The 26,298-nt window shown below is 56.5% G+C and overlaps 2 protein-coding genes across 2 annotated transcripts in view; one reads left to right on the top strand and one right to left on the bottom strand.

Moving 5' to 3' along the window:
* The window catches only part of LOC131212227 (coiled-coil domain-containing protein lobo), a 147,590-nt gene extending 130,152 nt beyond the window's left edge, over positions 1 to 17,438 (bottom strand). The window contains exon 1 of the mRNA XM_058206009.1: positions 17,391 to 17,438. Coding sequence (XP_058061992.1) covers positions 17,391 to 17,438 — 48 coding nt within the window. The remainder of the gene's footprint in view (positions 1 to 17,390) is intronic.
* A 4,487-nt stretch (positions 17,439 to 21,925) lies between these two features.
* LOC131212230 (protein distal antenna-like) lies at positions 21,926 to 25,051 on the top strand. The gene has a single exon (XM_058206012.1). The coding sequence runs from the start codon at positions 21,926 to 21,928 to the stop codon at positions 25,049 to 25,051; it is 3,126 nt and encodes a 1,041-aa protein (XP_058061995.1).
* The last annotated feature ends 1,247 nt before the right edge of the window (positions 25,052 to 26,298 follow it).

Consider the following 26,298-nt stretch of genomic DNA (forward strand, 5'->3'; position numbering starts at 1 on the left):
GGAAGGACTTCCGGACGGTCGCCGTAGACACATCCCGGGGCTCAGCAACTCCACGACAACGACCACGACGCCGACGACGACGACGACGACGATGGCAGAGAATTGGATGTCCATGTTCTTATTTTTTGCCCGAACTCCCTGAACCGGACCGGACAGGACCGGACGGCCTGGACTCCATCGATCCAAGATGAATGATGCGCGCCGCGCCGGACGGCGAACCATCGGCGTGGTCCCCCAGCCAGGATAACCCCGGATAGGTGGGGTCTTTGCGCTCTCTCTCTCGCTCTCTCTTGCGCTGGCTTAGCGTCTTGAAGGATCGGGTAAAATACAGCGAGCCAAGCGGATTTCGGAGTCGCCCTCGGAGTAGGAGAGATGAGCTCGGTTTGTTCAGGGTGTGTGTGTGTGTGTGTGTGTGCGTGTGTCAACCACCAGCAAGCGAAGAGATCCTCCAGGATCCTGGCTCCTATTATCCGGCGAACCACTAGAACGACGGTTCGGTCCGGTCGGAACCGGCCCCGAGGTTGGTGTCCGTTTTTCAAGCGTTCCAGTTTTTAGGAACCCCCACCTACCACCCGCTGGGGGTAGTGCGGTTAGTCGAGGAAGTCGAGGACGAAGACACACATACGCGCCTCTGTGTGTGCGCTCCAAAAAGCCCGGTACATTCGAGGCCCGGACGGCTCTGTTTATGTGCCGAGCCGCAGAGCATCAGAAGGCCTAAAAGTGCATCTTTTCGGGATCCTCGTGCAGGCAGTGGGCGGGCGGGGCGGGGAGCTAAATTATAAGATGATAACTCCGGGCACAGGACAACCCTCCCATCCCAAGGAGGGGGGTGGGGACAAAACCGCACACCGACGGAGTCGACGAGGCTCGACCGTCCGGCCGTCGCAAGATGCGTGCAGCAAAAAGGAGCCTCAGGACCCTCTTTCGCCTTCGCGCTGCCGATTAGAATGCAGGAACATCAACCATGTCATGGACACGGATGTGACATGTGAGCCCGGCCGACGTCCAGCCTAGGTCCCGATGCCGGGTTCCACCGACCAAAGATGCCGGCCTCTGGACTCCGGACCCTGGGCGAACCCTTGAACCGGCCGTTGAATCTTCCCGTATCTTTTCCGATCCGATCCAGAGCAGAGTCAGGAAGGAGCCAAGGAGCCAAGGAGCCGGTGCTGGTGCTCGGCAGATGCATCTCTAATCCACCAATGGCCAATCCGCCACCAACGCAATGGCTAGGGCTGCCGGCGGTCGGACACCCCACCTACGCACATACGCGGCGACGCGGGGCGACTACATACGCATCCGTGTTCGCAGCGGGACCTGCACACGCCTACCGGTCGTGACTAATGGCGTGGGTGGTAAATAAGAGCTCGGGCACCGTCACCTGGGGACTCGTCCGACAGATGGCACGCTGGCGCAAGAAAGGGATGCGCCTAGGCGCAACTAAAAGGAAGAGAAAAAAACGAGTCCAAAGAAAAGGTTAAGAAGTGGAAGAGTGCCCAGGTCGGAGAATGCGGGTCAGAGGGCCACTGTGAAGCGTGCAGGACTTCGCGGAAGCGAAAGGATCAAACGCAATATTCAAAACGAGGTTCGGACCTACAGCAGCGGGCGATTCGGGACGAGCGGAGTCCATAATCTGTGGACCGGGAGGGTACGTGCCGGGCACGTGAGCAGCGATGACACGTGAGCAGCGTGGCCACTGGTCAAGATCCTCAAGAATTGGCCCGCCTGGATTGGGTCCCGAAGCTCCAAGAACCGGAATTCAACCGGAGACGGTGAAGCCAGACGGTGGACCTGAGAGGCAGCACACGCGCGCCCCCTGGTGGTTGAGGGTGTTTGTTACGCGAACGCTGACCAAACGAGGTCCTGCGAAAAAACAAGACACACACGCACACAGAAAGCGACCCAAAGCGAGCTCCAAACCGAAAAACCGTCAACATAACACGCAGCATAACAGCGTGGCCAGAGCGATCGAAAAATGGACTGACCACCCCCACCCACACTGACGCATACACATACACACGCACCCAGCGTCACTTACCCACCCACCGACCCGACCCGGCGCTACCAACAACAAGAGCAGCAGCAAGAGCAGAAGAAATCGTGCTCGAGATGGACACAACACACTTACCGCCGTCTTCCACTTCGCCCACCCCCCCGACCCACCCGCTCCACCCACCCGCAGCGCCCCGAGTGGCAAAATTTTCATTCTCCAAAGTCCCCAACAATCGTCCTTGTCGTCGCTGGCCGCGTTGCCGTGGTTTGGCAGCATCATGCTGTGGGTGGGTGGGTGGGTGGTTGGGCGCCCACTACACCACCGGGCAGCAGCATTTCGCCAATCAAGCGACCCAACTCCTCCACCCAAACACATACACAGCGCCCCGTGTGTGCGCGCTCTCGCGCCAGCATACACTCATCTTCCAGGACCCGCCTCGGGGGGGGCGGTGGCGAGAGGGTGGCGGTTACAACTACACTAGCAAATAAATTTTCTTAGCTTTACTCACTGGTCAGTTTGCTCAGGTTCTCTTTTACCACCCTCCATCGCTTCGTCCCATTTACTCCCCTTCCCTGCCCAGCATGCGGATCGTTATGTTGCCCAAAGGATACGAAGGGTGCAGCCTACAAGGAAGGGTGGTTGGGGGTGTAGTGGCGCGCGAGGTCCAGTAGCTAACTTTGCCGCACGGCGACGACGCTGACGACGACGACGACGACGACGCTAGCGCCGTTGGCGTAGATGAGCATCCCTCAACCACCCACACACACCTCCCACCCGACACCCACGCTACCGCTTTCTTTGCGTTGCTAAGTGAGTCCGATCCCCGTGTGGCGCAAGAATCGGCGCACTGGAAACGCAAAAAGTAGAAAAAGCGAAAAAGGAAAAACATAACCGAAGGATATGCGAGCGGCCCGACGACGACGACGACGATGGCCGCACACATAAAACCAATTGGTCAGCTGATGGACTTCACGAGCGCCATATGTGTGACGCCGTCTGTGTAGGTGTGCGCGTGAGAGAGACAGAGACAGGTAGAGAGGGAGGGAGAGCGTGTGGTCCAGTTGGTCGGTCGAGCGAGAAGCGTGGTCCAGCGGTCCAGTTTTTCTCGTACCGCCACACACACCCACACACAAACCCACACATGCTCGAAGGGGTAGAGAGGAATCCGCACGTGTGTGTTGGTGAGTGAGTGAAACGGACTGCGCCGGCCGGCTACCCCCGAGAGTGAGACGCAACAAGAGCGAATGGACACCCCGCATCTGGACGTCGGCGACGGAGTATATAGAGCGCAGGATAGAGTGCGCGATGGCCACGCGGTGGTGGCGGCGGCACGGGGTGTTTCTAGGAGACCACCTCGGCCGGACTTTCTCCTCGATTTCTCAAATTTTTGAGACGAACACCTTCGCCCGAAGGATAGGAAATCTTCAGCGCGGCGCGGCGATCGCACATACGGCCGTTCGCCCGCATATGTCGAAGCGTGGGTGGCGGGTAGGGCGGAGGTGGGGGAGTTCCTTTATCGCATACAAGTCGTGGGGCAGAACGCGGCGACGGGTGGTCGCAGTGTGGAGCGAATCAACGCGCCCCACGGTGCGTCCCCCGTACATCCTTTTTTTTTGGGTTGCTGCTCCGAAGGCTTTCACGCGAAAAGAAGATGGCTCATCCATGGTGACCGTCTCCCGAGCCTCCCGGTGCGGTGTCCTTCCCCCCCACCGGTTCATTTGGAACATTCTCTGAAACGCCTTCAACAGGAGGAGCGCGGCCAAGTGCGTAGGCAATTGGATCGAGCGGTGCGCTAAGAAGCTCAATCATTCCACGTGTGCCACAGTCCGCCAACGGGACTTGGGACTTGTCGCTCGCCATCGATCGGTCAACGGCAAAAGGGGGACACGCGAAACGTACCCTAGAAACGGGCCGAAAGGAAAAAGAATCCCGAGAAACCCCCCAACAAACACAGGCGCGCGCTCGAAAAGGATTGAGGCGAAGATGGCGATGCTTCGGACGTCGCAGCGTAATCGCTGACCCTCGCGCCGCGTGTGCCTTTCTTCCGGCGGCGCTGTGTACGTGTGCCCGGCACACGTACGCACCACACACACACACACACGCACGGTTACCCGAGGGGACAAAGGATTCGCCTCGGTCTCGAACGCGGCCGGGTGATGATATTGACATCGTGTCCGTAGGTGCGAAGGTCCTCCGGAGGCTGGGATGGCCGCTTTGTGTGTGTGTGAGGGGGTGGTTGAGAGGGTGGTGGAGAAGGTTAGTGCGGGGCGGGCGGGAGGGCGGAGGGTAATTGAAAGAAGAGATAAGACAAATGGCACGAAACCCGGACGTGCGTGACACGCGCGCGATGTGAGGCCGACCGAAATTACCAGTCGACCCTTCACACATCCCCCCCCCCCTTACTACATACTCCCACCCACCGCGAAACACGCGAACCCGCGGACCGGATGAAAAAGGATACTGGCCCCGCACACGCACACGCACACGCATACACGGCGTGGGTCGAATTCATCCATCGATATCCGTCGTCGCCGTCGTCGACGACGCTGCTGTCAGTCAAATTAATTCGAAAAACCCAGTAATGAGCAGAAGGGGGGTCCTGAGGCACCCCGGCGGAGGGGGTGCCCAGTCCACTCCCTCTACACCCTCCCCTCCACCCGGTTCGCTCGTCTTTTCTTCATCACGCCCCAGCAACGCAGCAGCAACAACAACTGCCACGACCTTCTTTATCCTTTCGCTGGCCCCACGTTTTGTCGCGCGCTCTCTCTCTCTCTCTCTCTCTTTCTACCGCACACCAACACAACCACACGCACTCTAAACGGCCTCCTAGGATGTGTGTAAATGCAATCCCCCGGCCGTTCCCCACCGGCTCCGACCATCCCAAAGGATCTCTAAAACCGGACCACCACCGGACGGGCCACTTTGTCTCACGTCGCCGTATCCTTTCGCCGCGTATCCTTTGGCTTCCTCACGAGCGCGCACGAGGAGTACCCCTCGCCGGGCCCCACCCCACCTATCCCTCCCGACGACGCCACGCGAAAAACGCATCTTGCGCCCGTAGCGCGCGCGAAAGGACGAACAGCGTCCCCCTGGCGGAACCGCAGCCCAACAATAACAACAACCATCGCCAAACGCATACACACGCGCGCGAGTATCCTTGCCAGGCAGCGAAATTTCGTTGCCAGCATGGTTCCCCCCCACCGCCAGGGCCACCCCACACGGCGCTGGGTCGCCGTTGCCGTCTTTTAATCTTCTCTACCCTCCGTCCGTACGCGACGCTGTGGCACTCACACCACCGGGACCATCAGCGGCGGACATCCTTTCGGGCGGACATTACTCTCCATCTCTCTCGCTCTCGCTGACTCTTCGCCGTCTCCTTCTCTCCCCCAGGGGCGCACCGTGTGGCCGGCAGCAACGGCGGCGGCGTACGTACGTGGCATACGCGTAATCATCTCAACCTCCTCCTGGAGGCCATCGTCTCAACGGCGACGGCGGCGACTGTCGCCATCTCGTGCGGCGAACGTCCTTCTAGCCGCGAGCGACCGGCGAGGAGGATGATGACGACGGTGGACGCGGAGGCCGCCGCTCGTTGGTCGCGCTCGTTCGCGCCCGCTATGGTCACCGGAGGCGAACGCCAGACGGACTCCTGTCGGGCTTAGGGGGGCCGGAATTTAAGTACGAGTAGCTGCGTGCGTCCCTCCGCCCGCTCCCGGGAAGGATACACTCTTGCAAGATTATTTATCCCTCCAATTGCCAAGCGTATCCTTGCTGCCGTCATCCGCTCTCTCACTCACTCTCGCTCTCTCTCACACTACCTCTCTCTCTCTCTCTTGGGACGCCGTAGGACGCTCATTTGGTGCATATCATTTTGGGCCAGAGGCTGCACGGAGAGTCATCCGCGCGGATGGAACCCCGACGGACTGGACTGTATTTGGCGGGCCCGAAAACACACGAGGGACAAGACCATGACCGACCCTCGTCCGCCAACACACGTGGACCGGGTGGGTTGGGAAAAGAAATTGGCAAAACTCCGGCGAGGGATCCGACCTCCGATCGGGTGACCAGTGACCGCATCCGTGACTTGCTGGTGGTCGCGTAAGGTTCGCTAAAATCCCAACCGTTGACGGTTGGGAACTGTCATCAACGTCAAAACAGGCCCTATTGTGACAGCTTCGACATTAGGGGTGACGATGTGATGTAGGAATGGACTCAAGACTTACTCACTAAAGAGGTCATTAATTGTGCGCTTTGACGAAGAAGCTCTCAGACTCGAGCATAATGTCAATGTGGGCTTTTCGAAGAAGCTCAAATGGGTGACTGCGCTATAGGTCAAGCCGATAAGTTATAATGAATTATACTCTCTATTACATTTATCTAGCTTACCAATGATGGTTATGTTTGCAATTGCAATAAACTCGAAAACAGAATGTTAATAAATATGGCTTCGCCGAAATATCCCATCAGTATTCTGTTCGGCTCTGTCGCTGGTAACCCTAACCTTACTTCGAGTCGACCGGCTCGGGAAGTATTGTGTCAATTGCACATCGCGATGCCGCCGTCGGAGGGAAAAGTTATGCTCACCACCCGCCCCACCTCGCCGGCTTCCCGCTTTTCGGTGTCCGAAGAGAAAAACCCAACCCCCTGCGTCCCGCTCTCGACTGACCCTCCCCCCGCCGTGCTCCCGTGCCCCGCGACCTCGGCCGCCGGCCCGCATAGGTCATTCGCGACAAATCTCCCGCAGCGGCAGCTCGCGAATTTTCCTTTCTCGCGCGGTGTGAGTGGTCATTTCTTCGTCGCGCAAGTCTCCCACACGGCCTACGGCGCTGTGTCTGCACGTGCCAGTGTGCGTGTTTGTTTACGCTCCTTCGTGTCCGTTGGCCTCACGCCCACCAGCCTGTGCCGCGGCGAACCCACAAACAACGCAACCACCAACACGTCCTCGTCGTCGTCCTTTCGGTCGGACGCATCGTGACCCCTTTGCGAAATTCGCTGTCCTTTGTCTTGCGGGTGCGTCTTACTCACACGAAGACACGGCCTCGTACCCACACATGCACACACAGCAGGACGAAGCTGAACGGTATCGCACCATCTTGACCAACGTCCTGCTGCTGCTGGCTCTTTGGATTTTTCTTCGGCCATTCGGCAAAAATAATTTCTCAAAGGCCCCTTCTCTCTCGCTCTCTCTCTCGCATTCTCCCTCTCGGTCAGTCCGGCACCCTCGCTCATCCCACTGGGCCCGCTTCGGTCCCCTTTGGCTAGCTTCTCGCGGACCTCGCTCGATGCGTCCGGCAGAAGTTGGCCGCGCAATGGGGTGTCCTGTGGCTTTCCTTCCTTGGGCCGGTCAGCGCGACACCGCGCGCCAGGATCGGTTTCGATCCGGCACGGTCTCTCGCTCTCATGGGCACGTGCTCTCTCGCTCTACCCATTGTAGCCGAGGATTTACTCTCGCTTTCGACTCGCGCCACGTCTTCGGAGCACTTCGGAGTGTCCAGTGTCCCGAGCGGACCCCCCCCACCCCACCCCCCCCAACGTGTGTGTGTTGGCTCGCGGTCACCAACACAAACCCCGCGAAAGGAGCAACACGACCGTTCGGAGCGAGTGAAACAGCAACATAAACACGGGTGGACACAGGGCTCTCGCTCACTCAGTCTCGCTCGCCCTCTCTGTCTCCTTATCTGGCGCCTTGCTGCTGCGAATGTCCTGCACACCCGGTATCGTTCGCGGAGCGCGATTCGCGTGGACTCCTTTAAATTTCGCGAACCGATGCTGGTCACTCGGCGCCCTTTCGCGCGGCCAAGAAACAGGATTTTTGCTGACACGGACTGCGGACTGCGGCCCACCTCGGGGGCCACTCTGCGTTTTCCCTGAGATGGATTCCACCAAAAAACCTGTCCCAAGCGCACTCACACGTTCGCGGTAGGCGCGGAGCTCGTGGCTGCTGTAAATGGAAAGCCTCTGGTCAACGGTGTCGTCACATGTGACTTTTTAGGTGCGCCTGTGTGTGCGTGTGTGTCCTCACATTTTAGCCGCAGCCGTCGCGGGGACTTTCTTGCAAACATTGGCACATTTTCTGGCAACGACGGGTAAAAATTGCCGGATGAGAACTTTCCCGGGAGGATCGCACACCGCGACGGCCACGTTTTTATCCTGTCAGCACATGCGGCACACTACGGCGGGCCGTATCATCGATTACCCCTCGCTTGCTGGTGGCCTAGGGAGAGAATGCTCACAGCACGACACATTTCATCATCCGTGGCCCGTGTGCCTGGGCATGGTCCATCACAGGGATGTGAGAGAGAGTTCTGCCGAGGTATGCACTAAAAATGAGAAAAAAAATTCACTACAAAGAATACTTTATGTCGCTAAAATCGCATACAAACGTTTCCTTGTCCGTTTTGATGTACGGTGTACGGACTTCTTTGGAAAAACTGCATCCTGATTGACCGAGTCAGAAGATCAGAACCTCTTCCCAACTTGATTGATTGAAGGATGCGATCTGATGAATGAATCTTGGCGTTCGCATAGAGTGTCCGTTGTTTTGTCCGAGTATCAATGAGCCCTCCTTTTATAGGAACACCTCTGACGTCATTGTGCTACTACCGTCTGCCAGGATTACCGATAATAGTGTAATAGACGCTTGAAAGCGACTGTGGACGATCCTTACACCGCGTGGACCGACAATAATTGAGGACAATACCCTCAAAATTAGTGTCCCCTTTTATTGTTTGTACCCTTCTTTGTTAGACTGAACTGCAGATTCTTCTTGGCAATTTAGAGGTTAAATAATTAAATTAAACGCACATTTGCTAACCTGACACCTTGTATGTCTTTCACCCTTACGCACACCACCAAAGATCGCAGCTCGCGGACAGCGATCAGTCAAGGCTGCTCCGGGTGACCCTTTTGGGAAATCGCTCCGATCCGATCCGATCATGTTGGTGACCCATAAATCAACGGGGACACAGTGCGGCGTGGGGTGAGCTGCACATCTTTCGCTCCTCTTTTATAATTTCCACACGCCTCAAAGGTTCATCGCGTCATCGGTCAGCTGCGTCACCGAAAGGACACACACGCGCACACAGCTGTTTGAACGGAACGCAGCGGCAAAACCGTGCTTTCGTGGAGGGACTCCACTTTTGCACCGTTCGTCAATGGCGGCCGACTGACTGACGGCGGTGAGAAGCGCGAAAAGGATAACCACAGCACGTCGGTGGAGCAGCAGCAAAAAGTGGGTCCAAAAAAGTGGGTGCATAAAAAGTGTGTGCGAAAAACGTCGATCATCCCAGTCCGAGTGTGGGTGCGATGGCCGGGGGCGAAGGGGGGTACGCACGCACTCGCGCTCTTGTTTACCGAACTTCCGGTTGCACCGTGCGTTTCGTGCGAAGACCGGCCGGCCATATCGCAGGACAAATCAGGGGAAAAACGCACACAACGGCGCGAATCGGCCCCCGATGGACCGCGGAGGAACCGCCACTCGTGCGTGCGTGCGAGTGAGCGAGAGGCGCTCGGCTCGCGAACGAGGGACCAGAGAGAAAAAAAACGGCGATCCGGCGAGTGAGCGAGACGGCGAGCGAGAGAGACAGAGCGGTGCACGCACACACCGAGCCACACTTCGGCACTCGTCGTCCGGCGAGAGCGAGAGCGCCGCGCGGCAGAGAGCGAGAGCCGCGCGCGGATCGCAGGAACGCATTTTTATTTTCGTCACTGTCGTGTCGGACGCACGCGTTATTTAAATTTCCGTCCGGCCAGTCGTGTTCGAAAAACGTGACGCGAAGGACGTTCCCCGAGAGGACCCGTCCGGCAGGCAATCGCAGAGCATCGGCCCGCAAGTGTCGCGAGAGAGAGAGAGCGAGAGCGAGCGAGAGTGGAGTGCGCGCGTTTTCACGACGTCGGCGGCGTGCAATAATATTTGGCCAGCGGCACCCGGCACACTCGGCTGGACGACGACGGCATTGGCGATTCCGCGGAAGAGTTAGTCACAAACAAACCGAACGTCGGGTTGGTCGTCGCGTGTCCGTTGCACTTGGATCCGGCGCGATACTGAGAACCGGGGCCCGGCTACGGGAGGGAGCGAGAAGAAAGCCACGGAACAGGCACACGTATTAGTCGTCAGTGGCTTTTCACACTAATTGCGAGTTCTTTCTGTGACGCGCGCGGATTTTGGAGTGTTGCGAGTGAGATCGGTGGACGCGGCCAACTATTTCGCGGTGATCGCCCGGAGAATAGCTCTACCCCGGGGCAGTCCGTCAGGCGACACCACTGACGCACACAGAGAGACCACAGAGAGAGAGATAGGTTAAGTGAACCGATCGGGCAGTGACCAAAAGACGCGTTGGTCGAAATCGGTCGCCAAAACCACGGCCATGGGTCGCTAAGTGCGGGTAGGTAGACGGATTGGCGGGTAGTGTGTGCTATGGGAGCTCGCACCGACCGAGCTCGATCCACGTACGACAGCACATTCGATCGTTTTGCAGTTTGTCCGATGTAGTAGTGTGTGCCGGGAGATCAGCCATCAGCAGCACCGATCGGAGCGCGCGAACCCGCGGAGTCAGTGATAAGAACCATCGCACCCACACATCATCGGCCAGTCAGCGCGCCAAAAGTGAACCGATCGAGGGGCGCGTAGAGGAAGGCATTTCCGGTCCCAAACAGTCTGGGGGTCGGACTCCGCGAATCCCGCGAACTGCTCTTCGGCGTGCGAGGAACACCGGAAATCGCATGCAGGGGGCCCAAGGCCATTGTGTTAGCTTTGCGACGAGGTGCTGAAAAGTGACGCGTGCCGTGTGCCGTGTGTTCCCAGAAGAAGCCAAATCTCAAAAGCCAGTAACTGGGTCGACGACATCGCCGGCGAGCGAGCGAGCGAGAACAAAGCGATTTATAGCGTTGGTGGAATTGGCCTCGCTGGCCAGGTAGTGAGCCGGTCGCGCGATCGAAAGAGTGTGGCAGTGGGGGAAAGGTGTGCGGTGCACCGGCCAGTGGCGAGTGGGGCGCAGTGAGTGAAGTGGTAGAGTAGAGCGTTTTGGGGCGAACACGACGCAGCAAGTGCGTACGAGTGGCACGGTGGCGGCAGTCAGCAGCCATCAGGCCCCGCCGGACGCCACGAACCCGGCCAGCAGCTTCGTACTGGCACGGCACCGGCAACCGACGCCGCGCGCCGCCATCAGTGACCAGCAGCCGGAGCCGGAGCAGGAGCCGTCGCAGCCGCCGCCCCAGCAGCAGCGACCGCGGCCCCGCTACCGCGGCCAGCAGCTGGGCACCGACGACGAACAGCAGCGGCTCGCGTCGCTAGTGGCCGCCTCGGCCACCTTCTCCTCGTCGCTGGCAACCGAAAGGTTAATCAAGTTCGGTAAAATTCGGAGATACCGGGAAACGAGTGCCTCCTCACCATCGAGACGGACGTCGCCGGCAACGCCCAGTGCACGTAAGTGGCCGCGAACCCGCAATGAACCCCGTAACCCGCACTTCTCCACTTGTAGAGAGAGAGGCCGGTGTAAACCGGGCCGGATATCCACCGCAGGATGGCGAAGAGATTGAGCGATGATCGCGCGGCGCGATGTGCCTCATGTTGAATGTGCTCCTTATGACCGTTATCGGAAGCCACGGCAACCACAGCGGAGCGCGCACGTGGAGAATATCGTCCATGAATCAACAGATGTGCCACCGCACACTCGCCTTCGCGCTCTCACACGGTCGCTCTCGCTCTAAGGAATTAATGTTAAGGGGTATCATGTGCATGCGCCACCACCCCCTCCGAATTACACAAATCACATTCAGCCAGGAGTGAGTGCAGTGGCGAAGGGTCGGGGCCACATTAATTTTATGTCGCGCATTGCTCACCCCGTGGAAGTGGTTCGATTGGATAGTCGAAGGAACTTAATTAGGATCCTCACACCGATCGGGTGAAGGAGGTGGCCTCTTAGGCATGTGGCACATCAATCAAATTCCGTGCCTTCCGTGACTGATTGTTGCATCCCGTTAGCGATCGTAAACTCATTCATACTACCGCATTGGAGTTTTCGATTGATTCGAAGCTTTATGTTGCTGCCCCGCTGCCCACAGTGGGTGTGTCGTCCTGCCAGGCAGGCAGTGATTATGTCCTTTCGGGGCTTGTCTCAACACCCAGCAGGATAGAAACGTGTGCAGAATCCACATTTGCCGTTAATGGCTGACCGAACACGCGTCCTTGAACACACACACCCGTAGGCCCGCACGGGTAACAAAAGCAGCATCGCTTCTTATCTTAACAAAGGCTCCGGCCGAGGAAGGTTTATGAGTTTTGGGAATCTTTACCACCAACCTAGGCACCCGCGTTCCGCAGGTACGGGGCAGGACGTGTGGGATGCATGTCGAGGCGACGTTGCGGCAGTCGTTTCGCGTTCGAGGGCCTAATGCAAACCGCGCTCTCGGGCGGGATTCGGGTGTGCAGAAGACCGCCCGGGAGACCACCGAATGCAGTCCGTTGCCTGCAGTGGGACAGCCGTGGGATACCCTTTCTCACGGGCGGCGACCATCCCGGGGACGAGGACCAGGGACATGCTGCAAAAAGTGCCTAATGCGGGCGTCCTGCATTATTTTACCTGAACCCACCCACGCACCCTCGGTCCTGCTCTGATGCGCGTGTTTTCTTTGCCTAATTTGGTCGCCTTCCTTAGGTTTCACAAATATCCTCAAACATCATCTCTGCCTTCGCCCAGCTCCAGCTGAGCACCCGGAGCCAGGGACCAAGGGACGAAGAAGTCGAAAAAGGTCGCGGCCAGAAAAGGAGGAAAACCGGCACAAGAAGCGAAAATAGAATTAACAAAACAAAACAGAAGCAAAAAAACGCACACAACCGACGCAGCGCAGCGCACCGGAGGAGGAAATGGCCAAAAATAATAATAAAATGTGTGCCGCGCTCCGCACGGCTGCTGCCTAATTTGTGAGAAGAACTGTTGACGATACCTTTTTTTGGCCGCGGTTCGTCTCGTCCGTTCCAGCCGCGCCGCGCCGTGGGCCCTCTCCCCTGGGGTGTGCGCGCGGATTTTCGTCCATTTTTTTGTCTCTTTATGCTTCGGGATTTTTTTTCGCTTATTTTTGGTGGGTTTCTTCGACGGCGATGACGACGCTGACGGTGCGCGCTCGTCACTGCCGGACCGGCCCCTGCCTTCTGTGTGTCCTGCACTTTGGTTTTTTTTTCCGCGAAAATGACGCAACCGAAAGGCCGCAGCAGCAGCAGCGGGACAGCATTTATTATGGACACGGCACGGCACGGCACTGCAGCGGCAGGCATCCGGATCCGTAATACCCCCGGGGAGAGCGAGAGGGGACACTGTGCCTGTGTGTGGGTTTTATGGTGGTGTTGCCCAAGCAGGAGGGTGGTGAACCCGTAAGGACGAGTGGTGACCGAACGGGGAGAACACAGAGGCACTGTGACAGGTCGAGGGGAAACAGAAGGGGCTGCTTCTTGGAACTGTCGACTGCAGCAGCAGTAAGGACTTGGCACGGTCCACTAGGCCTCTGCTGGCTGGCGAGATGATGTCCTCGAAGACGAAAAGCCACATCACACCACTCAACTTCAGGTGGGCGATTCCCGCCACGATGCTCCCGCGAGTATGCTCCGCGGAAGTGGCAGTGTCCGAAAAGGATACCGGTCTGCGAGGACCACGGGAAGCATACGAAAGGACAGGGCGCTGATGTGGCCGCACAACAAAATCCGCGATTCACAGCTTTTTTCTCCGCCGTAGCCGAGGGAAAAGTCCAAAACATATCATCACTAGCAGCAGCAGCAAGGACCTAAAACCGCCGCGTTGGCCTGGCCCCATTAGTAGTAGTTGGCCGTCATTTCTGAGCCCCGTTTCTTCTTCGTATGTGTGTGTTCGGTTGATGAGTGGCCGCGCGGGACGCGAAGCATTCACACCACCCCACGGGAACGATTCTTGCGAAATCTTGCGACACCAACCCACCCCAAAAACCCGCGCGACTTTGCGGACGAGCGCCGCGGATATATAAGTTTTTTTTTTTCTCCCTCCTTTAGTCGCCTTTTTTGTGCACGTTTTCTCCCATTTTTTTCGCCCGTGCTCTTCCGGTCGGTTGGTTGCCGCGCTGCCTCCCTGCCGGACGTCCTGTTCGTCGCACACGCTGACCGACCGAGGGACGACGCAGACTTACTTTGCCCGCTCGGTTGGTGGTAGCTATTTTATTTTTTTCGCTCTCTCTTCCCTGCCTGTCACCCACCGAGCCACAGGCCTCGCCGGGGCCAGACCCTTGCGCGGCCAGCCAGCCAGCATCCTCCTTCTCTCGTCCCATTCTGCCGTACGCGGTCCATTTTCTCGAGTTTTCTTTCGCTTTCTCCGCAACATTCTCGCGCCCCTGAGAGCTTGACCACCGGCGGCTTGGTGGTCCGGGGCTCCCTACCCTTGCACCCGCACGCGTCCGAGTATGTGTGAGTGCGTGTAGGCTGTATGTGGCTCAGAAAGTCCTTTTGTTTTTCTGCCACGAAGGAGGGAGGCTGGCTGTGCTGGCTCAAAACAGGGCACCCAGAATTGGCCGGTAAAATCATGGGCGAGCAAGGAAATTGAACACTCACTCTTTCGCTTAGATTTTTCTTTTCAAGAATCCGCGTCACAAGTCGCGGTCGCGGAGCGAATCGACGAGTTGTAGGAAATCGATCACAGCCCTTACTGAAGCGTCCCTTTTGGGGGGTCGTTTGAGTATTTTTTTCGTTAAAAAAGGACTTCTCTAAGTGACCAAGGCGCTATCCAATAACAATCTGTTGGACTCGCCCATCTGTGCCCCGCTAGGTGTAACAATGCGTAATTACCTGCGGCCCAAGCGCGGGACAACCCCTTGACGACGCGCGACGACCAAAGAAAGGACCTCCCTTCACGACAGGCGACGATCGAATTAAAATGCACCTTTCGCTTGCGCGCGCGATCCCCAGGAACCAAGGTCCCGGCCACATGTCCTGTTAGCAAGAGGAACCCCCACTCACCTGGCCTGCGTTGTAACCCTTTTCCAGCGGCGCTAATCGTCGTTGGTCCGAGGTTCAGCGCGACCCCCAGCGTATTTTTTTTTGCCTATTTAGCTCATTTTTTGTGCGCGTTGCCCGCGTTTTTGTCACGCACGCATCGTCCTTTGCGGGAAAACACGCTGTGTATGTGTTTGTGTGGGGGGGGTGACGTCGTCCTGCTGTCGCGGCCGAAGGCTGCCGCCTGGACGGCCACCATATGCTTGATTGAAGAACGTTTCGCGCTCACCCCGATTCCTTGGCCGCGCGCGAAGAAAGAGCAACGAAAGTGCACACTTTCTTGCGTGCCATGCCGCGGTGTTTTTGGCCCCCTCTCGAGCCTGCTGGCTCCTTTTCGCCTTCAACACCACCACCACCAGCACCGTCTCCCGTTATCGATTTGGCCAATCACGCAAAGAGGCTCCATGCAACAGCAACAAAAAAAACCCACGACCCAAAGGCGCGACGTCGAAAACCCCGTTAGAAAAACGACAAGTTTTGCGCCCCCCGAAAAGAGACCCGCCGGAGCCGCTCGGGAGGGCGAGCGGTTGGCTGGAGGGCGCAAACGGTGTCCGCACGCAACGGCGGTCCGCGGTTGATGGAAGGAAGCAGTTTCCTTGTGCGCGCGCCCCAGAGCGAGCAGGCAAACCTGTATTTTGGTTAGTCTGGTCCGCGCGACTCGCGATTATTATTTTCTACACCACCCCGCGGACCTCACCCACCGCGCGCACCCTTTGGCAACGGACGGAACCCCAATCCGCGGGGTTTGGGTGCGCGTGTTCGTCTGTGAGGCCGCGTCTTGTGTTTTTTTGTCGCTTTTTGTGTGATGCCCGCGACGTCCTAATGAAATGCACTTTTCCCCACTTCCCAACCCCCTGCCTGGGGGCCTGTAGGGGCCGATCCTGCTTTCCGAAAACGCGACCGAGTGAGAGAGAGAGACGAAAAGAAACACATTTTAATTTAACTAATTCTCTTTTTCCGTTCTCATCAAGATGCTCGTCGTCGTCGAGCCTGCCCGCGGCTCTCGATAGAGCAGATCGCGCGCGATCTCTCGTTCCCTTTCTCTGCCTGGCCACCTGCCACCACCACCCAGGGGGAACCGAGACAGGGCCGTTACCTGTCCCACGGGGAGTGCATTGGCAGTGAGCGCCGACGAATGCACCGTTATTATGGCGCGCGGGCGCGGGATCGTCGACGGGTCCTGCGGTGCGGGGATCGTTTGCGACATCAGACACCACCCCGAATTCGCGGTAAATTTGGTGTTGCAGTTTTGATGAACTTTCTACTCCGCTTCGCCGTTGGCTAAGCTGCAACCGAATTAGCGCTCGCCGATGAGGCGGCGAGAATCCCGTCCCGTCATTAGCGTACCTTAGAAAAAAGGATTCCTTGCGACGAAGAGCGTTTGCTTGCTGTTTCGCTTCTTTTGTTCTTCGCTTTCGGAGCACCTTCTCTTGGCTTTTGCAACGAACGCACGCCGAGCGGAGAAATAATGATCGGGTTGTCCGGCTCCTCCGGCGCGATCGATCCGATTTTGTTTTGTGGTAGACCCGCGACACGGACGGCGAACGGCCCAATTTGTAGGTCATTTCTTCCCGAGAAGTGAAATTTACCGTTTTCCGAGCGGCCAGCGAGCCCCCACTCTCTGTATGGCTGGCACGCAGCGACGTCCTCCGGGACACTTCGCTTTTTGCCAGGTATCCCAAGCAGACCAGAATTAAATCAATTATCGGGAGCTTCCAAAACTTCTCGTCCCAATTTTCAGATTCTAATCTGTTGTCTGACCTTTTTTGCGACCGAGTTCTCGCCAAAGTATCCTACATTTATGCAAATAGCAGCAGCATTCCGCATGCGGAAGGTGTTGCGTGGCGTGTGCTCTTCGGTGCATTTTGATTTGACTGGTCACTCGTTGGCCGCACGGGAACAGCGCTGTGAACGCATACGAGCATCCGGATCGAACCAAACGGCAGAACGATCAACGCTTTCCCATCCAATTTGTGATCGATTGGTGGCGTCTGCTGCGTTACTCCGTCAAAACATTAATGAAGATGTCAAGCCCAAAAAAAAAACAATATCACTTCATTAGGCTCTCTCCCCCTCTCTCTCTCTCTCTCTCGAAACTCCGGATCGAGAAGGATACCGGCGTGGTTCAAGGATAGTTCGCGATCGAATCAATAATGACAGAAAAGAACGATGGAAGGGAAAACTTTTGCCAAACGTAGCCCCAACCGACCGATGGCAAATCGTTACACACGTTACTCCGAGTACGATACGAACAGCAAAAATCGACTCCATCGTCCTTACTTTGCTGTCGACTTACGAGTGTATGTGTGTGTGGGGGGGTGATGGTGGGTGGTAGATGGCTGGCTCTTCGTAGAGCATAAAAGCATGAGGAGAAAAATATAATTAACTACCAACCTGTTGCTGCTGCAGTGATGTGTTGTTCGTCCGCAGACTCTCCAACATTATTACACCACAACATTGTGTGCGCTACGTTATGTTACGTTTTGCCATCCCGAACCTCTCGCTGGGATTTCACCCAATATCATTCACTTCCCCATCGGTCTCACTCCACGAGCACCTAACGACTGTTGTTATCCTTGCTAAGCGTTCAGCAAATATGATAAGCTTACTTTAGGGTTGATGTTGCTCCTGGTTATGAATGCAACAGTGGCGTACCAAACAAAACGGGATTTTCAGCAGCAATGCCATAACGGACGGTGTGCAGGAATCGGGTTGTTTGGATAACCATTCACACTTTCGTAAAGACTCGCACTTGGGCAAAGAGACGAATGAATCAATTGTTCGAATCATTGTGGCTCTTCCGTAGACCGTCCGTCTGTGCGGAACCCATGAATCGGTTTCTTTGCTAAATATGTTAGTTAGAACCCTGGACGTTCTAATAATAATAATAATAATAATAATAATAAATAAAAAATAATAGTAAAATAGATCATTTTTTCCAATCCGCTCTCCACGGAAAAGGAGTCTCTTTTCGTAAGATGTTTCCATCTTTTGGAAGTGCTTTATCAAGCAAAACAAGGTTTTACTTCACGAAACGTCATTAACCAAAATTTAATTAATTAATTTGTGGAATTATTTCCTTTCATGAAATAACTCACAAAGTCAACCGAAGCTGATCGATTAGAGTTAAAATACCGCGTGTTTCAGCTTGAACACTTGGAACACTAACATCGTTCCACAAACAAAGTTCAACATCGTGGGAAGTACAGAGCGGAACAAGCAGTCTAGACACAACACAAGCATAGCCGACGTCGCGTCGTGAGCATCAATGACCCAGAGTCCGGATGCAGCGCGCGGAATCAGTGCCTCTGGGCCTAGACTCTATCTTCATTTGTGGCGAAAAAATAGCATTCCAAGAAAACGGCCCCGATCCGAAGGGGAGAGCACGGTGGGCGATCACCAAGTTGCTGGTGGGGAAGCTGGGGAAAAACAAAACATAGCATGGCGCGGGAAACGTTCACGCCGCACCAACAGCAGATGGAGTTCCCCTGCCTCCGGGAGTCCCGGGGAGTAAACGGAAGACGCGGCAAAGGACGGTGGGGTATTAATATTTAATGCTAAGTGAAATTATGTACTCTCCTGTTCCGTGTGCGCGCGCTCCATTCACGTTTCCGTCGACGCTCGCTGAGGCCTGAGAAGATGGACTTTTTGTTTTTGTTCTTCAGAATGTTGGCCTTGAATGAAAACTTGTCTACCCCTTTTCCTTCGATGCCTCTGCACAGTTGGTCTCACTTTCACCATAGGCCGCGGCGACCGTCTGGCATTTTCCACTCTCAGATTCTCCCGGCTTTTCTTTGGCGGGCGCGCACCACCTTTTGCCCTGTTGTCTGGCTCGGCGCGAACCTTCGGTTCTTGCGATGATTGCGTTCGATAAAACGATGATGAGACGTTAATGTTGTCTGGACACGCACGGAACGGGGGCGGGCTACGTGGCGATAAGGCGGAGATGTGCCGTAATTAAGACATAATTGATACGCACACTCTTGCCCCGGCGACCAGCGTCTGGGATCGCCATCGCCCAAATTAGTGAACCATACTTACGGCGCCCAGAGTTTTAGTTTGGTTGCAACAGAGTTTTTAAGTAACAATGTTATTGGAAGTGACATAAATTGTCGCAGAGGTTCATAATACAGCAACAAAAACAATCAACAAATAAAATGTGGCGCTGGAAATGAAAACCAAAAGACCCAGTTGAAGCTCATCCGCAGAGTCACGTGCCCGTTGTCGGTTCGAGGTCTGGGGTAAAAAAGTAATAATCATCCAGAGTGTGGATGACTCTCTTCAGTCGAGAAGTAGTAGACGTAGATAATAGACCGACTGGCGTGGGCCGTGTCCGGGCACACATTCTATGTACTTTCACTTTTCTCCGCTAGCACCGATTGGCAAGGTGGCGGAGAAAAAATCACGCAAACATAGAAATGCAACATAAAAATGCAGTCTCCCCGTACGCCACACAACCCAAACCCGGGGAACCGGGCTCCAAATGTAGTCGCCGGCCAACGGGGGCCGACGGAATCGCACAGAGAGAACAATAAATTCCAGTAAACGAAAGTAAAAGTACACCTCCTCCATTCTCTCTCGATGACGTTTTTTTTTCTTCTTTTCACTCCTGGCTACCGGCGTGTTGCCGGCGTGGTTTGTTTTGTTGTAGGGATTAATGTGGGAAAACTGATTTTTCCTGCGCCGTCGTGTTGTGCCACGGTCAGGGGCAGCTAGTGAGGGTTCGTCCATCACCGCCAGCCTCGGTCCCCCGGTCCTCGGTCAGTCGCGACCTTACGTCACGACTTTTCCGACGACTGCAGTTTTTCCGACTCGCTTGATGGCGGCAGGAGTGGCGCGGCTCTCTCGGACGGGGCGCGCGAAGGAAACGTGCCAAGCATAATAATAGCAGCATAAAGCGCGCTCCGAAGCTACCGAGCGAAGGGTGGTGGTGGTGGGAGTCGCGGCCGAGAAATGGCCGAGAAAAAGTGGTGTAAGCTTGGTAAAGGAAGGATCGTCGTGAGTGTGGGTAGTCAGACGGAGCTGTGGCGCAGTGTAACATCGACCACCACCACCGACCCACCCTGTATGAAGCAACCACGATGCAATTCTGGCGCTCTCTGGCTGAGGGCTCTTGTGTAACAGAATGGGTAAAAAAATAAACAATACATGAAACGGAAGGTGGTGATACCCAAAAAATTCTCCACCGTATCCTTTTCTAGGGCATCCAGTTTTTGCTGTGTGTGTGGGGTGGCGACCATCGATGGACAATAGAATGTCCTTCTTGAGCGGCGCTATGTGCGGCGGAGGGTAGCCACGAGTTAGAGAGAGAGCGAACGGGTGGTTGTATCGTGCGAAACAATGACTTTGGGTGCATCGGGAGCACCACCAGCGGAGCACGTGGAGAGCGTTCTTTTTGCGCGCACATGACTGCCAAGATTTTCCACCTCATCACCGCCAGGGTCCCCTTCCCCGGGTTCCTTGATGTGGGCCAAAGCGGGAGAGCTAGTTTTGCATCGTCTGTGTGCATGTGCAGTACCGTCAGATGCAACTGCAGCAGTCCTTTGGCGCACTCGGCCGGGTAGAGCAAGAACCGCTGGGGACGTGGGGAGCTTCGGTTCTATGTACCAACACTTGTGTAAACAACGGACACACACCACCGAAAGCATATAAGAGATGAGCGGATGAGTTTCAGCTAGAGAGCGAGAGAGAGCGAGCGAAAGGGGGATCCTTCGGGTCGCGAAAGGATATAACGAGCCAGGAGCCTTGCTGAAGGGGAAGATGAACCTCGGATGATGAACTCACGCGGGCGAGATGAACCCGCGCCGCCGCCTCTCTCTCGGTGGCCGAGCGGCACTCACGTGCGACAGAGATCGCTAGCGTGGCCCGTGCGTGCGTGAGAGGTCCCCCTTCCGTTCGGGAAGCAAGTGCATCGGAACGGGATGACCAGCGAGTGAACGATCTCCCCGGGTGGGTGGTGGGGCGCGCGCGGGGGAGTTTGCCATCCCTCCCCACCAATCGCCGGTGGCGAACAAAACTCCACCGGGTGACGGGTGAAAGAGACAAACCGATCCGCCGAGCGGTGTGGTGCGGCGGAAAAATGGGGAACAAAAAAGGGGTTCTCCATCTCCCCCCGGGCGCGCACCCCCACCCATCCGGTGCCCGCAAGACAAGGGTATGCTATGCTGCGCGCATCTTCGCTCCCGCGTGTGCGCGCGCGCCACCACCACCCCCACCTGTCTTTCTGTCTTCCGGTCGCACCCGAAAGCGGGTGCGCCTGTTGCTGCGTTGGTTGGTCATTTTTCTTCGCCACGCAGTTGCCTTTTTCCTGACCCAAGGTAGGCGGTACCCAATGGCTGCCGCGTCGGTGGCGGCGGAAGCGACGACCGTTTGGCTGCGTCCAGCATAATACGCAAGGTGAACCCCACCGCGTACGCAGTAGTCGCTACGCATCGCGCGAAGGATGGTTTTCCCACGGCGCAACCGACACCACCACCGGCCCCACCGTTGGCGCACGGGCTTCGAGGAGGCGGCGGCGGCGGCTCCGTTATTGGTTCTCGATTTGAACAACACCTTCAGCTACTACCGTGCGTCGCCATTTCGGCGCAACTGGGGGCTGGGCTGGGCCGTTTTATGTTTTTTCGGTGTGTGACCGTTGCGTTGCGTTCGGCGCCAAAAAACGAACCCCTCGGACCCAGATCCGCGGGTGGGGTGAACACGTGAGAAGTGAAGTTCACTCGAGTGTTGTGTGCGATTTTGTGAGAAAATTATGTGACACAATTTAATTATTAATTAATAAGAAGCATTTGGATGAGGGACACCAGGGGAGGGCATTGCAGAGGAAGGAGTTCGCTAATTGCTAAAACTAACCCATCGCCACTGCACTGTGTGTTCGCGTACCTAAAACGTTTCTCTTTTCCCACCTCACTTTTGCCATAGAATCCTTACTCATGATGATGATGGCCACAGCAACGAAGGGCAAACGCCCGCTCCGCCACCTGACGGCGACGGACAAGATCGACGCGATCCAGCGGATCCACGACGGCGAGTCGAAGGCGTCGGTGGCGCGCGACATCGGCGTCCCGGAGTCGACGCTGCGGGGCTGGTGCAAGAACGAGGAGAAGCTCCGCTACATGTCCCGCCAGTCGGTCGAGAACGCGGAAAAGCTGAGCAACGAGGCGACGGCGGCCGCCCTCACGGCCGCCGCCGCCGAACTGTTCAGCGGGGGGCCGCCCGAGAAGCGCCTCAAGCTCGACTCGTCCCTGTTCGGTGGCAGCGGTGGCGGCGGGAAGCTGAAGTACGACGACGCCACCGCGAGCTTCTACAAAGTGTCGTCCGGCGGCACCGGTCGCGGATCGCTCAACGGGCTCGATCTGTCCGGTGGCGGGGGCGGGGTGGACAAAACGTCCGGCGGCGACATGATCATGAACGGGCTGGCGGGCGCGACCGACTTCAGTCAGTTCGCCAAAACGGCCGCCGAGATATCGGCGCTCAGCAAATCGAGCAAGGCGGCGGCGGCCGCGGCGGCCGTTTACGGAGCGGATCTGTCCAAGCACCATCACCACCACCACCACCACCATGGGGGCGATCCGACCAAATCGGACCACCACCTCTCGATGGCCGCCATCAGCCCGCTGACCAGCCTCAGCCACCTGTCGGGCATGTCGGGGCTCGGTCAGAGTCCGCTGGCGCTGAGCTTCAACGACATCGCCACCAACCTGAACCTGATCGCGCAGCTCAACAACAACCACAGTCTCGCCACCATGTCCAGTCTGGCGGGCGGGCTGAACACGGCGGCTGCGGCAGCCGCCGCCGCCCAGTCCCTGCGCAGTGTTCGCCCGAAGGGCAGCGGCAGTTCGGCGGCTAACAACGGCACCAACAACCATCACCACAGCGGCGGGGGCACCCGTGGAGGTAATGGCCTTCAGGACGGTGGCCTCGGTGGCGGAGGCAACGGCGGCAACCTGTCGAATGGTGGCGGTGCTGGAGATAAAGGTTCCGGTGGCCGCGACGGCGGCGGCGGCGGCAACGGTGGATCGTCCTCCAACAACGCAGCCGTTCCTTCCCTGACCGTGCGCAACTTGGCGAAACTGCAGCAACAGAAAAGCAGCGGAGCGTCGAGCGGCAGCGGCGGTGGCGGCGATCAGCAACAACAGCCCTTCGGTAACGGTATGCTTCATCAGCCACACGCTGGCTTAGCTAGTTTGTCTGAGCAGTTCAGAAACTCCACTTCTACTGCCACCACTACCACCACCAACAACAACCAACACCATCACCACCACCATCACAATCCCGCTACAACTACCACCAATCCTGCTTCCGTAGGTCGCGATCCGAACGCTCCCGTCGACGATGCGCTCTGGTACTGGCTGAAGTCGCAGCAGGCCGTGCTTGGGCTGAACAACCTCTACTCCTCGCTACCACGCGCCACCACCAACAGTCCCCCGACGCCACCGCCTCCGGCACCGGCCTCCGCACTGCTGACAACGGTCGGTGCGAGCGGGTGTGCTTCGCCAACGCAGCTGCCCCCCTCGGTGCACACGCCTCCACCGCTACCACTGGGCAGTGGAGGAGGCGGTGGTGTGCCGCTCGTAAGCACCCCACAACCCACACCCCCCTCGTCTGCACCTTCACTGACACCGGAGGACACGAAGAACTCGTCCTGGTTCTGGCAGTGGTACAAATCGTTCGGTGCATCGCTCATGCCGGGCGGGGCAGCAGCCGGTGGCGGTACCGGGACCGGTGACTCCAAGCAGCAGCAGCAGCAGAACCACCACAGCATCAACAACAACTCGATTAGCCAGCAGAACAACAATCAGAAGTCAGCGGCAGCGGCGGCGGCTGCTGCAGCGGCCGCAGCCAACGCGTCCCTGGCCGCGTACGAAAACATTCTCTACTCGCAGCTCACGAAGGGATCGGCGGCGAACAGTGCGAGCGATACGCTCAACAACAACCACCACCAGGTCCTGGGCGGCCATCATCATCAGCCCCACGGAATGGGCCATCTAGCCGGCGGTGGCGGTGCCAGTGTCGCTGACGACGGGCCAATGGATCTGAACCTGAGCAGTTCGGAAGCGAAACCAGAGGACCTGTCGAATCATCATCACCACCACGGTGATCGGGCGAAGGATAACGGGGTGATGGGCAACGGGGATGAGCGCCGCTCGCGGTACAATCCTAGCCCCTGTTCGACAACCGCTTCCTCTCTACACAGCATCGAGCATCAGCCGTCCGACGAAGAGGATGATCGAGCGGAGCTGCTGAAGGAATCGTCGCTGCCAGCCGTTACCGATCGCGAGCAGGACGAAGACTCGATGGCCGGTGACGAAGGCGACGACGGCGACTCAAGTTTGGGCCGCAAAGAAGGATCACCGATAGCGGCTAGGCACAGCATCACGAATGGCGGCGAGGAGGACATTCACGAGCAGTCGACCGACGCTCGGGAGCCCCGCGATGGCGACGACGGCGAAGGCGAAGACAAAGAGTCGTGTGGTGGCGATCGCCGTGATCCAGGCGCTGATCGGTCGGGTGATATCGAAAACGACATCCACTCGGAGGATGCTGCTGTATGCGAGGAGGAAAGGACGGGACTGTTCGGTGGTAGCAACAGCATCGATCGCTGTTCGATCACTCCACAGTCGTTACCGCGAGGATCATCCACCAGCCCGGTGCCAAGTGGTGGCATGCTCAACGGTGTCGAAACGGCAAGAGACGACGACCTGAAGAGTAGCGATCTGGAGTCGGACGACTCGAACGTGCAACATCCGACAACGACGACGACAACGGACCGGTCCCCGGGAGCACCCGAGTCGTCGCCCGTGATGGCCTCCTCGGTAGCCGTAGCCGACATCCGCAACCTGGCCGACGCCGTGGAGCACGGTGAAAAGTTCCTCAAGTGGCTCGAAGCGTGTAGCGACCCGAACGTAACCGCCATGCAGGTGGTACAGTTTAAGTATCTGCTCAACAGCATCAAGCTGAGCGCCGAGCGGCAACAGCAGAACGCCACGATCGCCGGAGTGTACGGTGGTGGAGGAGTGGTGTCGGAGGAGCGAACGCGCATCCGAAAGCGCAAGTAAGAGCCCGAAGGGTAGAGCGAAACTGCCGTTTCTTTCTCTCTCTCTCGCTGTGAACTCTGCATTTCAGAGTGCAAGATCGCAATCCATTAAGAAACACCCTGTAAATAGTGCAAAATTAGTTGGTGGTGATGCATTCGAAAAGGCCAAACATTGTTCGAACGCCAATCAGCAGCCGTAGGCAGAGGAACCATCCTCAAGCGGTGAGCCACGTTCTCTGTTGCGCAGAACGCGAAAATTAAAGTAAATGCTCCCCTAACACAACAACAACAGCAACACATTCCCAACATTGATAGACAACGATCTCGTGGGAGGTATTTTTTCCAATTATCAAACGATAATGAGTTACTGAGTTAGTTTTCTAGTTGTAGTTTTTAAGTAGCGATTGCGAATACATAAGTAGTTGAATTTTTATTTCCCCTTACGGCGACCCCATCCGGAAAGACGCAGCCAACGGTGGCTAGCGACTACACACCGTGCTTTGGTTGAAGTGCTTTATTTTGTAGACCTAAGCATTTCGTGTTTATTTAAATCGCTGATGCAACAGGTGCGCGATTGTGAGTGAGAGATGGTCATGTAATGAGTTGCGCATTGATCGAACTGCACAGCCCGCAGCCATTAGAAGTCAATTTCTCAAAATGTGGCGCAAAAAGAGAAAGTGTTGAACTCAGTGAAAATAGTTCCCCCATTTCATCCCCTTTCAATCACCGTATTTTTGATTAAGTTTGCATCGTGCGCATATCGTTTCAATGATACTGTTTTCCATTAATAATTGTAAATAACATTCTACAAGATGTATATCACTGACGCCACTGAGGCGAGAAGTAGCATAAATGGCCAAAGTGTGCGCGAGAAGACATCTTTTACAACTTCGGAACCGTTGGAAAAACGATGATGATGATGCCAAATGTACAAGTTTTTCAAATGCACTGATTTAAGACGTATCGTTTGTCGGGAGGGAAAGCTATATAGCGGTAAGGCCACACAGAAAATCTTATGCTCAAATTTTGCATTATGTTTCGGTGCTCTGGATGTTTGGATGGGTCATGGCTGCTACATCCTACATGTTAAACAACCCATTATAAATACAAACTGTTCAAGAATCTCGACTGTTGTGACGTACGCCAAACAAGGATCAGGATGTGTCGTAGTGGTTTCATAATTTGCAATGTTTGTTTTTTTGTTGGCCCCTCCTTCTCTTGTAAGCAATGGGAACAATACTGGGAGAGGCCAAAACAGGCCAAAAATTA

This window comes from Anopheles bellator, chromosome 2 (assembly GCF_943735745.2).
Source record: "Anopheles bellator chromosome 2, idAnoBellAS_SP24_06.2, whole genome shotgun sequence".
NCBI lineage: Eukaryota > Metazoa > Arthropoda > Insecta > Diptera > Culicidae > Anopheles > Anopheles bellator.